The sequence below is a fragment of the Panthera tigris genome, chromosome C1 (assembly GCF_018350195.1).
Source record: "Panthera tigris isolate Pti1 chromosome C1, P.tigris_Pti1_mat1.1, whole genome shotgun sequence".
In the NCBI taxonomy this organism is placed as follows: domain Eukaryota; kingdom Metazoa; phylum Chordata; class Mammalia; order Carnivora; family Felidae; genus Panthera; species Panthera tigris.
In genome coordinates, this window is record NC_056667.1 from 84,507,805 (window position 1) to 84,522,660 (window position 14,856).

A 14,856-nucleotide genomic window follows, 5' to 3' on the forward strand; every position below is an offset into this window, starting at 1 on the left:
ACGGGGAAATCAAGATTCAGAGAGTTTAGGCCACGTAAACTTAGGCCACGTTAAAATTAAAAAAAAAAAAAATCAAAACAAAGACACAAAACACATCGTGGTAGAAAAAGCACAGGAAGCCAGGTCTCTCGCCTCCCACCATTCAGCCGGTCCACAAAACGACCCTGTGACATACGCAGCTCAATCTAGCTGGCAGCCTTCTACCGTAGCATTTTAATGTTCAACCACGAGGTCGCAGGCTGGTAAAGAAAGTGCACACTCCCGACCTCGCACCTCCCTCGCGCCGAAAACCAAAAGCTGCTCGCTGCCTGGGCCCCAGCCGCCTCCCGGACCCCGGCCCCGCTGACCGCAGTCTCGCGAGACTAGCGGTCGCGGAGAGCAGGGTGAGGAACCTCCCGGAAGTGGGCGAGGGGACCTGTCAGCTCCCACCCGGGCGTGTGGGGAACTTGAGGCCCGGTGGGTCGAGGGTCTTCTCCGGGACCAGCGCGAGGCGGAGTCACGGAGAAGCTCTCTGCCATTCACACAACGGCCTTATCCCTGGCCCGGCTGCCGCCGCCCCGCCCTTTGCCCTTCACGGCGCCCGGCCCTCCTTGTCTGGGGCTGCTTTTTGCGCCTGGGCAGCCTGCCTTTCCCCGTTTGCTTTCCTTCCCGTCTCCTCCCCCGACTCCAACACCAGAGTCGCGGGTCCTGCAGTGTCCCAGAAGCTGCACGTATAACTTGCTCCGTGTAAGTGCTAGGAATGCCGCTGGCCTCTCAGGGAAATGGGTTCTTTCTATCTATAGCTCCGTCTGTACATCCTATGTCTGCAGCAGCTATTCCAGGGGCAACAACTGCTTCCTTCTATTCTCATCTCCCCATTGGTGGCTTCCAACCCGAATTTGGGAATGGGGAGCTCTCCCACCTGTTATCTTTGAGCAGACTAATCTCTTGTAAGCAGAAGTGCCGTTTGTAGTCTTCAAAGCCCTTTGGCTTGGGACCGGGAATTTTCCCCCCCACCCAAATCCAGGCTTTCCAAAACGTATTGCTTTTCTCTGAGAATAATTCAGTTTTGTTTTTTGTTTTAATTGTAAGAATCTATAATACAATAGTTTTGCTTTGGTCCTATTGTTCTCTAAGGGAGGAAACAACTATTTACCTTCTCAGGTCTTCTTTATAGGATTCATTCTTTTTGCTTTGCTAAGGTTAAAACACATTTAGAACATGTAAGTGCGGCTGTCAGCCTTGAGGAATTAAAGGTAATAGTTATTTTCTTGATCTTAATTCCTTTTTGTTTCATAGGGGTAACTCATTCGATTTTGGAGTTCTTTTAATTCTTCTGAAAGATTTCAAATCTTCTAAAAGCCAAAATGGGACACAGTAAACAAATTAGAATTTTACTTCTGAACGAAATGGAAAAGCTGGAAAAGACCCTCTTCAGACTTGAACAAGGTCAGTAGCAAGTTGTTTGATTAGCTGTGTCTTTTAAATTTTTAATCTATTGTCATGCTAATTTTTTAAAACTTTAAGACAGGTAAAATTTCCAAAGACTTTTCTAAACTCAATTAGTGCAAAGACAGTGCCATATTTTAACAATATCACTAACGAAAGTTGATTTTAGTTATAAAGTTGAAAATGTTATATTTGTCATGTTAGGAGGGTAAAATAGTTCACTTTTCTTTCCATGCTTCCACTTAAGACAGAAGTTGCATATATGATCAAGAAATTTACCATATTATTTCTATTAATTATTATAAAACTTGGTAAATTATTTCATATGTAATTTTATTTGGAGGATATCTATAGTTTTGCTTTTTCATAGCCCTCATTTTTTTCCTTTATTGAAACTTTGATTTAGTAAAATAGGTCACAGAAAAAAGCAAACTGTTATTTATATATATCAAAAGCCTCTCAAATAAAAATTTAAAAAACTGATCAGGTTATGTTGAAATATATTTGAGCTTATTCTTTAGACTTTATAATTTTTTAACATTGAAAACTTTCACACTTTTTTGTGTTACTGTAACTTGTGAAGTGGAAGTTTTAATGTATGAAAAATAAAATGCAGCCCCCTTTAATAGTGCAACAGATAGATGTTGATAGTACACATTGAGGGATTTTCCCCCTCAATATCTCAAGAGTTACATTTTTGAAGAAAAACAAATCGACCGTCAAATGTGTTACCTCCATGCCAAATCACCTTCTTCCAACTTTGGCATTTAGGATCACTGAGTACTTACTCCATTTTTGGCTTTCCTGACTCGGCACTTTCCTGGTTTTGATTTTTTTCCTACCCTCTTGAGTGCTTCTGTCTACTTGGTGGTATCTGTTGCTGAGCTGTCTTCCTTCCTTATTTTAATTAATTGTATCTATCTGCAAGAGATCTTTTCTTCTTCTCTTCTTCTGCCCTCAAAGAATTATACATTCTCATGGCCTCACTTGTTGCCTCCATGCTGATGGCTCTTTTTGGAAGAAGAGCCTTGAATTTTGCTTGCTTCTTAAAAGCCAGGAGTATAATGGCATGAGTAAGGAACTAGAATTTTCTTGGCTTTCCTGCTAACAACTTCTTTGACTTTGGGCAAGTCACATGAATTCTAAACATTAATTTATTTGCGAAATGAAGGTGTTAATTTCTGTTCTTCTACCTTCCTGGATGTTGAAGCTCAAAATTAATACTATATGGCTTTAAAATCCTAAACAGGTGCAAGGCATTGATAGATCACTATACCTATCTATTTTTGCACTGGATTCTTGGCTTCATCCAGTATTACGCTATAGAATAGCCTTGGGATAGCTCCACTTGATATGCTTACATCTATCTAACATGTCCCAAACCGTCTCCTACTCCCCATTCTCAAACCTTCTTTGTTTCCCATCCTGTTTATTTTAGTGATGTCTCCATTTTTATAGTTTCCAAGGCCAGAAACTTTGTACTCACCTTTGACAGTTTCTTCTCTTTACCTGCAATCTCCCTTTAAGCCCTGTAATTTCTTTCCAAATGTCTCTGTTTGCCTATCTCTTCCGTATGCCTAAACATGGATGCTAGAATAATCTTTTATGCCATCTCTTTCTTTTTATTAATTGGTGTCTGTATATAAAGTCAAATTTAAATGCCTCTGCGGGGCTTCCAAGACATTCTCTAATAGAATCCACCTTCACTAGCCAAGGTTGCATCTCATTGTTCCCCATTATTAGTGTCCTACATCTTTACAATTCCCCTGTCAATTCCCTCTCCCCTGGATTTTCTCATAGCTCTCCTGACACCTTCACCCCCATCAGATTCCTCTATATCCATTAAATCCCTTTACTATCATTTTGTGTATTGCCTACCTTCAGCTAAAATTCTACCTCCTCCATGAGGTCTTTTCTTAATTTTTTTGTTATTTTCTTTCTTTGATTTCCAATCACACAATAGGCACAGAACAATTAAGTACTGAATGATGGAGCAGTGTCTCAAAGTTTATTGATCTTATAGCATCCAACTAGTTTAAGATCTGTGAGAATAGGGAAAGTATTATAAACCTAGTACAATGTATAACAGCCATTAAATCCTTGCTGATTCATTACTAAAACACTAGTTAAAGCTAGCAAAAAGTGTTAAATTCAGCCAAACTATTTGAAGAAGGAGCTATGAAGGGTTTATAAAATAAGAATGATGTGACTGAGTCTGTAAATCTAGTTAAAACCAGTAAATTCAACCAAATGATATAAATGGGAACACGTCAATTTTTTTGTGTGCAGTAATGAGGTGATCATATTACTATAGACGATAATTAAAATGTGAAAGATGAAGGGACATTGGAGATAAATCATTAAGAAGGCTATTTTGAAAACACATCTGTTAAAAATAAGGGTTGAACTACATTGGAGTCAAAAAAGGTAATAGAGTTCAAGACATTTTATTTTACTTTTATTTTATTTATTATTATTATTATTATTATTTTAATGTTTATTTTTGAGAGAGAGGGAGAGAGAGAGAGAGAGAGAGAGAGAGAGAAACAGCATGAATGGGGGAGGAGCAGAGAGAGGAGGAGGCACAGAATCCAAAGCAGGCTCCAAGCTCTGAGCTGTCAGCACAAGAGCCTGATGTGGGGCTCAAACTCATGGACTGCGAGATCATGACCTGAGCTGAAGTCAGACACTCAACTGAGCCACCCAGGCACCCCTTTTACAATATTTTTTTAAAATGTTTATTTATTTATGGGGGGGGTGGGGGGGAGTAGGTGCAGAGAGAGAGAGAGAGACAGAGAGAGAGAGAATCCCAAGCAGGCTCTGTGCTGCCAGCACATAGCTCAGTCTTGCAAACCCCAAAATCATGACCTGAACAGAAGGCAAGAGTGGGATGGACGCTTAACCAACTGAGCCACCCAGGCGCCCCAGAGTATGAGACATTTTAAAATTCATAGGACTTAGTGAACAATTAGATGTGAAGAAAAACTCTGGCAGTTTTTGGTTCTTTCATATTTAATTGATCACCAAGTCTCTCTTCGTTTTTCTTTTCACTTTTCCCTAAGAAAGGATTCCTCCTCATTTTCGAGGCTAATATCTCTATAGACTCTTCTAACTCAGCAAGACCAAAAAAATTTTTTTCTAGCCAAATCATAGCCTTTCCCTGTATTTCCTATTTCATTCAGTGGCAGAATAATGAACAAAGTCAGTTTTTGCTGAACCTGGAGTTCCATTTTTATATAGGTTGGTTAAATTTCAACTTTTACCCTTTTTTTAAGAAAATACTTATAAAAGTTTCTTAATTAGGAGCTTGAGCTTATATAAACTTAGTAGATGGAACAAGATGGAAAAATTTACTTCATAGTAATAGTTTAATCACTCACTTTACTAGTTGCCTGCAAGAGGGAAATGGCTAATCTGAGTAAGGTATTCCTACTGTTCTATGAGGAATAAGATAGCCACACTATGTACTGCTGTGACCTAAGCTAATTTTAGCAAACCGAGTGAGTCATTATGGAATCTGACATAGTCTAGGTATTCTAATGTTTCATTTACTGTATATAAAAATTTTAGTTTCAGAGACTTGTACTGGACATCTACAGAGTAGCTATATACTCTTGGGGCTATGCCCTGATCTATCTAGTAGAACATAGAAAGAACAGGATTTTTCTTTTCTCTTTTTTTTCTTTCATCTGTTTTTGTTTTCAAAAATTAATTACATTTGGGGGCACCTGGCTGGCTCATTCAGAAAAGCATGCAACTCTTGGTCTCAGGGTTGTGAGTTCGAGCCCCACATTGAGTGTAGAGATTACTAAAAAATAAATAACTGTAATAAAAAAAGATTTTTTTAAAGCATTTAAATTTTGCTAACATATAAATTGACATTGATGCTTTCAGTTTATGTATCAAATAAGTTATAAACAAAAAAGACATATTCTGAGAAAATAGCAGAGGTTGTAGGTCTTGAAGGGGTTCATAGTCACACCATCACTGGTTTGTTTGTGGTATGTTGCCATGGGTTACAATTTTACCTAATCCAGGTTAAGTAGATATACAAGTTATAATTCCTTAAATAGTAGAGTCTTTACAATATTTCATAACAAAAGGTACAATCATCATAAATGCCTCTTTTACCTCAGGATATTGTCAAACTGAAAAATGAGTTAGAAAGTGTTTGAAATTTGCTGTTTGAGATTTGTCCTTTTCAGGAATGACATGTAGCTTTCAATAGTATGATACTTAGAAAATATTTTCTGAAAAAGGAAACACAATTTAACTGTGAGGTAAACATGAGTGAGAAAGTTAACTACTTTTTGGTGAAAATTGATACCATAGAGCAGAGTTGAGCACATTTTTTCCTCTAAAAGTTCAGATAGCAAATATTTCAGCTTTGCGGGCCATTTCTTTTGCAATTACTCAGCTCTGCCATTATATCATGAAAGCAAACATAAACAACACATAAATGAATGTGTTCCAATAAAACTTTATTTATAGAAACAGGCTGGATATGGTTTGCTGACCCTTACTGTATAGCAAGAGCATTTTGCGTATGTATTTTAGTAACACTTCCATCATATGATTTTAGCCATAAAAATAAATACTTACCCTTTTTAAAAAATTGATAACAAAATTTTCCAATCTGTTTAAAATCTTTCCAATAAAGGATTTTGGTTGTTTTTCAAATCATCTATTTAATATATAACTATAGAATATCTTATTAGCTTATAAAAACCATTGCTTATAACAAGGAAAATATATATTTACTAGCACATTTCAACAAAAATCTTTACATAATTTGTGAGTGGGGTTGAAAAGTTAATGTCATGGATTAGTAAACATAGTCACTAAGAACTTTTTCCATTTGAATTTGGATATCTTTGTGTTTTATTTTTTCAGGTCTGATGCAATTAAACCAAATATCAATAAACAGAACTTGGAATATTTGAATTACTTTATCATAAAATATTAAACCAAGACTTAAAATTAATGAAATTTCTTTAATCACATTGCTTTCACTGACAGATATTATCAATATTAATTTTTAGTGAGAACTAAAAGATATTTTCCATCCACTAATAGGTAAAATTAGTTATTTAAAATATTATTTATTTACATCTTATCCCATTTTTGTGTTTTGTGATTTATATAATCTATTAAATCATCATACGTGTATATTCTGTAAATAAATAAATATTTATGTTTAGAGAATGCTTGTCAATTTTTTTTCTGAGGGTATACCACTGATCCAAATACTGTTTTGGGATTTTGGATGAGTTTTAACCTTTGTACTACATGTTCTCTGAATCCTTGTGTAATGATAAAAAAAATATTTGCATAAACTGAACAGGGGGCAGGTTGTTTAAATATGCTCAGACAGCTAATCTCTGATGTTTTTACCTGTTCAAAATGATACTACATCTTCTATAGTAAGTTTAATCGTTATTTTAGAGATGTAGATATTTATGATTCTCACAATCACTGAGTATTAAAATTTCATGTTTCAATTCTTTGAGCAATTATTTCTCCATCTATTTCTTCATAATTGTACCTCTAACTTTAAAATGATGTTTACCCTGGGAATGCAAGCTGGTGCAGCCACTCTGGAAAACAGTATGGAGGTTCCTCAAAAAACTAAAAATTAGAACTACCTTATGACACAGCAATTGCACTACTAGGCATTCATCCACGGGATACAGGTGTGCTGTTTCAAAGGGACACATGCACCCCAATGTTTATAGCAACAGTATCAACGATAGCCAAAGTATGGAAAGAGCCCAAATGTCCATCGATGGATGAATGCATAAAGAAGATGTGGTATATATATACAATGGAGTATTACTCTGCAATCAAAAAGAATGAAATCTTGCCATTTGCAACTATGTGGATGGAACTGGAGGTTATTATGCTAAGTGAAATTAGTCAGAGAAAGACAAAAATCATATGACTTCACTCATATGAGGACTTTAAGAGACAAAACAGATGAACATAAGGGAAGGGAAACAAAAATAATATAAAAACAGGGAGGGGGACAAAACAGAAGAGACTCATAAATATGGAGAACAAACTGAGGGTTGCTGGAGGGGTTATGGGAGGGGGGATGGGCTAAATGGGTAAGGGGAACTAAGGAATCCACTCCTGAAATCATTGTTGCACTATATGCTAACTAATTTGGATGTAAATTTTAATTAATTAATTAATTAAAATAAAATAAAATGATGTTCACCCAATTATAAAATTACACAAGTGTGTAGGGGCACCTGGCTGACTCAGTCAGTAGAGCAGTGTGTTTTTTATACCACATCTTCTTTATCCGTTAATCAGTCAATGGACATTTGGGCTCTCTCCATAGTTTGGCTATTGTTGATAATGCTGCTATAAACACTGAGGTACATGTTTCATTCTTCTGCATATCACCATCCAGTTTTCCCAGCACTATTTGTTGAAGAGACTGTATTCCATTGGATAGTCTTTCCTGCTTTGTCAAAGATAAGTTTACCATATTCTTGTGGTTCCATTTCTGGATTTTCTATTCTGTTCCATTAATCTATGTGTCTGATTTTGTGCCAATACTATACTGTCTTGATGACTACAGCTTGGTAATATAGCTTGAAATCCAGAATCCTGGTGCATCCAGTTTTGTTTTGCTTTTTCAGAATTGCTTTGGCTATTAGGGGTCTTTTGTGGTTCTGTACAAATTTTAGGATTATTTGTTCTAGCTCTGTGAAAAATGCTGGTGGTATTTTGGTAGGTATTGCATTAAATGTGTAGATTACTTTGGATAGTATAGACATGTTAACAGTGTTCTAGTCGATGAGCATGGAATGCTTTTCCGTTTCTTTGTGTCCTCTTCAATTTCTTTCATAAGTAGTCTATAGTTTTCGAAGTACAGATCTTTTACCTTTTTAGTTAGGTTTATTCCTAGGTATCTTATTGTTTTTGGTGCAGTTGCAAATGGGATAGATTCCTTGATTTCTTTTTCTGCTGCTTCATTATTGGTGTATAGAAATCCAAAGGATTTCTGCATATTGACTTCATATCCTATACTTTTCTGAATTCATGTATTAGTTCTAGCAATTATTTGGTGGAGTTTTTTGGGCTTTCTACAGAGTATCATGTCATCTGCAAATAGTGAGTTTGACTTCTTCCTTGCTAAGATGAATGCGTTTTATTTCTTTTTGTTGTCTGATTGCTGAGGCTAGGACTTCCAATACTATGTTAAGTAGTAATGGTGAGAGTGGACATCCTGGTCTTGTTCCTGACCACAGAGGAAAGGCTCTCAGTTTTTCCCCATTGAGGATGATATTAGCTGTGGGTCTTTCATATATGACCTTCATAATGTTGAGGTATGTTTGCTCTATCCCTACTTTGTTGAGGGTTTTTATTGAGAGTGGATGCTGTATTTTGTCAAATGCTTTTTCTGCATCTATTGACAGGATTGTACAGTTCTTATCCTTTCTTTTATTAATGTGGTGTATCATGGTGATTGAGTTGCAAATATTGAACCAGCCCTGGTAAATAATTCTTTTAATGTACTGTGAACTAATACATGAATTCAGAAAAGTACAGGATATGAAGTCAACATGCAGAAATCCTTTGCATTTCTATACACCAATAATGAAGCAGAAAAAGAAATCAAGGAATCTGTCCCATTTGCAATTACACCAAAAACAATAAAATACTTAGGAATGATTTGCTAATATCTTGTTGACAATTTTTGCATCCATGTTTATCAGGGATATTGGCCTGTAATTCTCCTTTTTAGTGAGGTCTTTTTCTGGTTTTGGAAGCAAGGTAATGCTGGCTTTGTAGAATGAGTTTGGAAGTTTTCCTTCTATTTCTATTTTTGGAACAGTTTGACAAGAATAGATATTAAATCTTCTTTAAATGTCCCCTGGGAAGCCATCTAGAAAAGATTTCAATAGATCTATATAGATGCATAAAATTGACAAAACAGAATAAAAGTAGCTATGTTATTAAATATATTTTGATAACATGACTTATAATGACTTTGTAATATTCTAGCTTACATAATACCATTTTTGTACCACAACTTATCTAATCATTTCCAATCATTAGATATTTAATTTGTTGTCAGTTTATTTAATTATAATAAATGAAGCTGTTATGAATATAGCCTATGTTTACATCACTGATTAATTCTTAAGAAAATACATGTCTATATGAAATTATTAAGTCAAACATAAGCCTTATTATATTCATAGAATATTTATGCCAATTATAGAAAAATTTGTATATATAGCTACTTGGAAAAGAAAGTATAAGTTTCACTGTACAATGTGAGAAATAGAAGTGAGTCCCTGGATTTTTGCAGTTACTTAATAATACCATTTGGATAATTTGTTTCTTACTTGCTAAAACCATTTGCTATGAAAAATTTATATTCATTATTTAGTACAATCCAAAAATATGGTTAGCAGGACTTATCACTAAATTATAATTTTTTGCAGGAATTCCTAGAACTTCCATCTCTCACGTTATCCATACTGCAGTATGCCAGAGTATTCGTATTTATCTAGGCAAAGGTAGAGGTGTTTGATTGGATTACAGTAAGTTGAAAGAGTCCATCATTCTCCCAATGTCTTTTGTTGAGATATTTTGCTCATAAAGACTAGCTTATCCAGTATTTAATACTGTGGTGTAGAATTTACCATCTGTTGAACATCATTGTGAGAATTTACTTCTACTAGAGCAATTTTAGAAATGATGTGACATGACATATCTGCATGTTCTGCATTTCAGGATTTGCTTGGAATCAAACTGGCATTCATTATGTATATTTAAATAGCAGTTCATGATGATGTGTGTGCTTCATATCCACCACAACAGGGTTTGTTGTAGCTTTCCCCTTGCTTATTTGTAACGTCTTTCTCTAACACTGTGAGGTCTGGGGCACCTGACTGGCTCAGTTGGAGGAGCACATGCATGACTCTTGGTCCCAGGAGTGTGACTTCAAGCCCCACAGTGAGTGTAGAGATTACTTAAATAAATAAAACTTAAAAAAAAAAATAAGAAAAGAAAAGAAAAACCTGGCTTTGATCACTTTTATTTTTGAAAGATATTTTCACCGGGTATAGAATTCTAGGCTGATAGTTTTCTTCTTTAAGTTACCGTTGACCTTATAATGCAGAGAGTAGAGGCACTGACCCCTCATGCAGCCAAAAATCCAAGTATAACTTTAGACTCCCCTAAAACTTAACTATTAATAGCCTACTGTTGACCAGAAGCCTTACAGATGAAACATAGTATGTATATGTATTATATGTTGTAATCTTACAGTAAGTAAGCTAGTGAAAAGAGAATGTTATTAAGAAAATCATAAGGAGGGGCACCTGGGTGGCTCAACTAGTTAAGCATCTGACTTCAGCTCAGGCCATGATCTCATGGTTTGTGAGTTTAAGCCCTGCATTGGCTCGCTGCTGTCAGCACACAGCCCACTTGGATCCTCTGTCCCCATCTCTCTGCCTCTCCCCTGCTCATGCTCTCTCTCTCTCAAAAAAATAAACTTTTTTTAAAAATGATAAGAGAAATTTTACATTTATAGGACTGTACTATAAAAAAAAAAAAGTGTAATTAGACCTGTGCAGTTCAATCCCATATTGTCTAAGGATCAACTATACCTTTAAAGATACTGTTCCACTGTCTTCTTGCTTTTGTTGTTTCCCATGAGAAATCTGCTATCATCTTTATCATTGTTCCTCTGAACTTACTGTGACATTTTCCTCCCCTCTGGCTACTTTTAAGATAGTCTCTTTGTCAACTGGTTTTGAGCAATTTGACTTTGATGTTTCATAGTGTGATGTTTCTTGATTGGGGACTTATTGAACTTCTTTGTATCTATAAATCTGTTGTTTTTATCACATTTGGGTTTTTTTTTTTTTACCCGTTATTTCTTTAAATACTTGATATCTCCCCTTTCTTCTTCTTTGAGGACTCAAATTACCTATATATTAGGCCACTTGAATTGTTCCACAGATCAGTGATGCTTTTTCAATTTTTTAGATTCTTTTTTCTCTGTTGGTTTCATTTTGCATATTTGTGGGGGTTTTTTAATGTTTGTTTATTTTTGAGAGAGAGACAGACCATGAGCAGGGGAGGTTGCAGAGAGAGGGAGAGACAGAATCTGAAGTAGACTCCCGGCTCTGGAGCTTCCAGCACAGAGCCCGATGCGGGACTCAAACTCATAAACCACGAGATCATGACCTGAGCCAAAGTTGAAGGCTTACCCAACTGAGCCACCCAGGTGCCCTCATTTTCCATATTTCTATTCCTGTGTCTTGAAATTTACTAATCTTTTTTTCTGCCATGTCTCACCATCTATTCCATTTTTCATCTCAGACCTCGTAGTTTTCATTTTTAAATTTGATTTGGATCTTTTGTTTTGTTTTGTTTTTTAATATTTTCCATGTATTGACATAACTTTTTGAGCATATGGCATACAGTTATGATAACTGATGTCGTTCCTTATCTGCTAGTTCAACATCTATGTCATTCCTTGGTCAGTTTTCATTAATTGATTATTTTCTTTGTTATGGGTTCGGTTTTCTTGCTTCTTTGTGTGTCTTATAATCTTTGTTTGGATGCCAGTCATTATGAGTTTTACCTTATTGAGTTTTACCAAAAATGCTGGGTGGTTTTGGATTCTTATAAATTTTTTTGTCTTTGTTTTGGAATGAAGTTAAGTTACTTGGAAATATCTTAATACTTTTTAGTTATACTTTTATGATTTGTTAAGCTAGTTTATGACCTGTGTAGGGCTCTTTGTTCTCTACTCCTAAAGCAATATCCCCTGAATTTTCTACCCAATGCCTCATGAATTATGAGTTTTTCCAATCTGGCACTTGATTTTTCTAACCAAGCACTATTCCTGGTCACAGACATGCACTGATCAGTACTCTGCAAAGTGCAGAAGGGAGACCTGCTGCAAATCTCTGGAGTTCTGTCTTTGGGCACTTTTCTCCTCCTCACTAACTACTCTTATCTATAAACTAGCTGCTTTGGTCTCAACAGATTCTTAACTCTATCTTCTCAGCTTAGGAAGTTAGCTGAGCTCTGCCTGGGTTTCTCCTCCTTGTGCCTCAACCTGGACATTCTTTCAAGGTAGTAAGAAGGGGCAGTTATAGGCTTCACATTGTTTATTTTCTGTCTCTTAGGCATCACTGTACTTTGTGGCCTGATGTGTAGGCTTGAAAACTCATATATGTTTTCTGGTTTTTCTTGGTTTCTTCTTTCAAGTTTCAAGGAACAGCATAAATCCAATCCCTGTTATTCATTCCATCTTTGCCAGAAGCAGAAGTCTCAGGTCCTTTACATCTTCTGTTTCCTCTGTGTGGAATGCCTTACTGTAGATACCTGTGTCATCAAGGCTGTCATTTCCTCTTTCTGTTTAGCAGTTTTGTATTGAATGCTGGACATTATAAATGTTCTGTTGCTATATCTCTGGATTTTTTTGTCTTCCTTCAAAGGAGTGATGCCCTGACAGCTCTTTCTGCCCATAGGTCCTATCCCTGTGTTTTAGTAAAACCACCTTTTTTGTGCCCCCCCCAAAAATAGAAGTGATGTCTTTTATTTTGGCATTTACATTATCTGTGGATCAGCTTAATCCTTTTGAGGATTAAGAGAGCCTCTTAACGTGGGGCTCAATCCCATGAATTGTGAGACCATGACCTGAGCCAAAATCAAGAGTCTGATGCCCAACCAGCTGAGCCACCCAAGCACCCCCCTTTTGCGGCTGTTTTAAGCTTTGACAGGATAGGTATAGTAGTTTTTACTCTAGGACTATATTAGCCTTGCTACATAAGACATGAATCTTTTGAATACAACAGGTGTTCAACGAAGTCTCTTCACTCTGAAAATTATAATGTCTCCCAGGCCTGAGTGAGTTCTGGGAATTGGTCAATTGATAGTTCCTAGTAGTTGTTCTTTGCCCAGCCTCATGGATTCAAACACTACTCGTGTGAGCCTGGTATTCAGGCAGACTCAAGATGACCCTTGGTAATTTTCTAGAGCTTTTTCTTTGCATGGTTTCTTCTGCACCATACTCTGCCCTGAAAATTATAGTTTCTTCACCATCCTCAAATTCTAATCTCTGTCTCCTCAATTCAGACTACTATTTCTGCTTCCTGTGTCACAGCACAGAAAGTTCTCCTAGTTTAAAGCTAGAGAATTCATAGGAATCACCATTCTCTTCGGCATCACAGTCCTTCACTCCTTATTTCTGAAAACAGTTGTCTCATTTATTTCTTCTAGTTTCTCAGCAGAGGACAAATCTAATACCACTTACTCCATTATGGCCAGAAGCAGACATAATCAGAATGATATAATCAGAGTGATATAATATACAAAGTGATTTAATACACAAGTTAGGTCATGTGACTTCTCTGATCAAAACTGTTCATTGGCTCCTCATTTCATTCAGAGAAGAAACCAAATTCTTACTGTGGCCTACAAGACCATGATCCGGCCCCCCTGTTACCTTTCTTTCCTTGTATTGTACTACTTCTCCCCGAGCTTATTCCAGTCCACACATACTGAGTTTCTTCTTATTTCTGGAATCACCAAGCTTGCTTCCACCCCAAGTCTTCTTGGTTTCCTCTGCTTGGTCAATTCTTTCCATGGACGACCATGAATAGCCATGTGGCTAATAACTCCCTAACTTTTCTCTAGCTCGTCAACTTTGTAATACTAAAAATTGCTACTGCCTCCCCACCATCGCTCCTTTATCCCCATTTTCCTTACACTGCTCTGATTTTTCTTTCTTCTCTTAGCATTTATCCTTCCCTGATATACAGTTGTTTCTTACTTATTTATCATGTTCATTGTTTAATGGCTGCCTTCCCCCTTTAGAACTCAAGCTCCACAAGGGCAGAGATCATTGTCTATTTTGTTTCCTATACATAGTATGCACACATGACATAATTTTTTATACTTTGTTAGATGTTTCATAAATTGAGCATTAAAAATATAGATATTAGTATGCTTCTTCTCAAAAAGTTTCTTAAGAGGTAAAAAATTCCAGTTTTAAAATTAATAAATCACAGAGATGAAGAGTACAGTGTGGGAAATATAGTCAATAATACTGTAATAACATTGTATGGTGACCACACTTACTGTGGTAAGCACTGGGTAATGTGTAGAATTGTTGAATCACTATGTTGTACACCTGAAAGTAATACAACATTGTATGTCAGTTCTTCGAAAATAAATAAAAAGTAAAATAAAATATTTTTTAATTTCCTTAAGCTTAAAGATTATAATCATCAGAACTAAATTTTCCTGCCTTCATTGGTTATTATTGCCCATCATTAATTGAATTGTTATCTTCATGATTAAAATTTCTAAGCCTTATATTTCTTTTTTTATTAGGTTTTTTAATTTTAATTCCATATAGTTAATATACAATGTTATATTAGT

The 14,856-nt window shown here is 36.0% G+C and overlaps 1 protein-coding gene across 4 annotated transcripts in view; it reads left to right on the forward strand.

Annotated features, from left to right (window-relative positions):
* The first annotated feature begins 411 nt into the window (after positions 1 to 411).
* The window catches only part of AGL (amylo-alpha-1, 6-glucosidase, 4-alpha-glucanotransferase), an 82,513-nt gene continuing 68,068 nt past the window's right edge, over positions 412 to 14,856 (forward strand). For all 4 annotated transcript variants that reach the window (XM_042997982.1, XM_042997983.1, XM_042997985.1 and 1 more), the window contains exons 1-2: positions 412 to 726; positions 1,279 to 1,428. In XM_042997982.1, the coding sequence (XP_042853916.1) occupies positions 1,347 to 1,428 (82 nt within the window). In that variant the 5' untranslated portion in view covers positions 412 to 726; positions 1,279 to 1,346. The remainder of the gene's footprint in view (positions 727 to 1,278; positions 1,429 to 14,856) is intronic.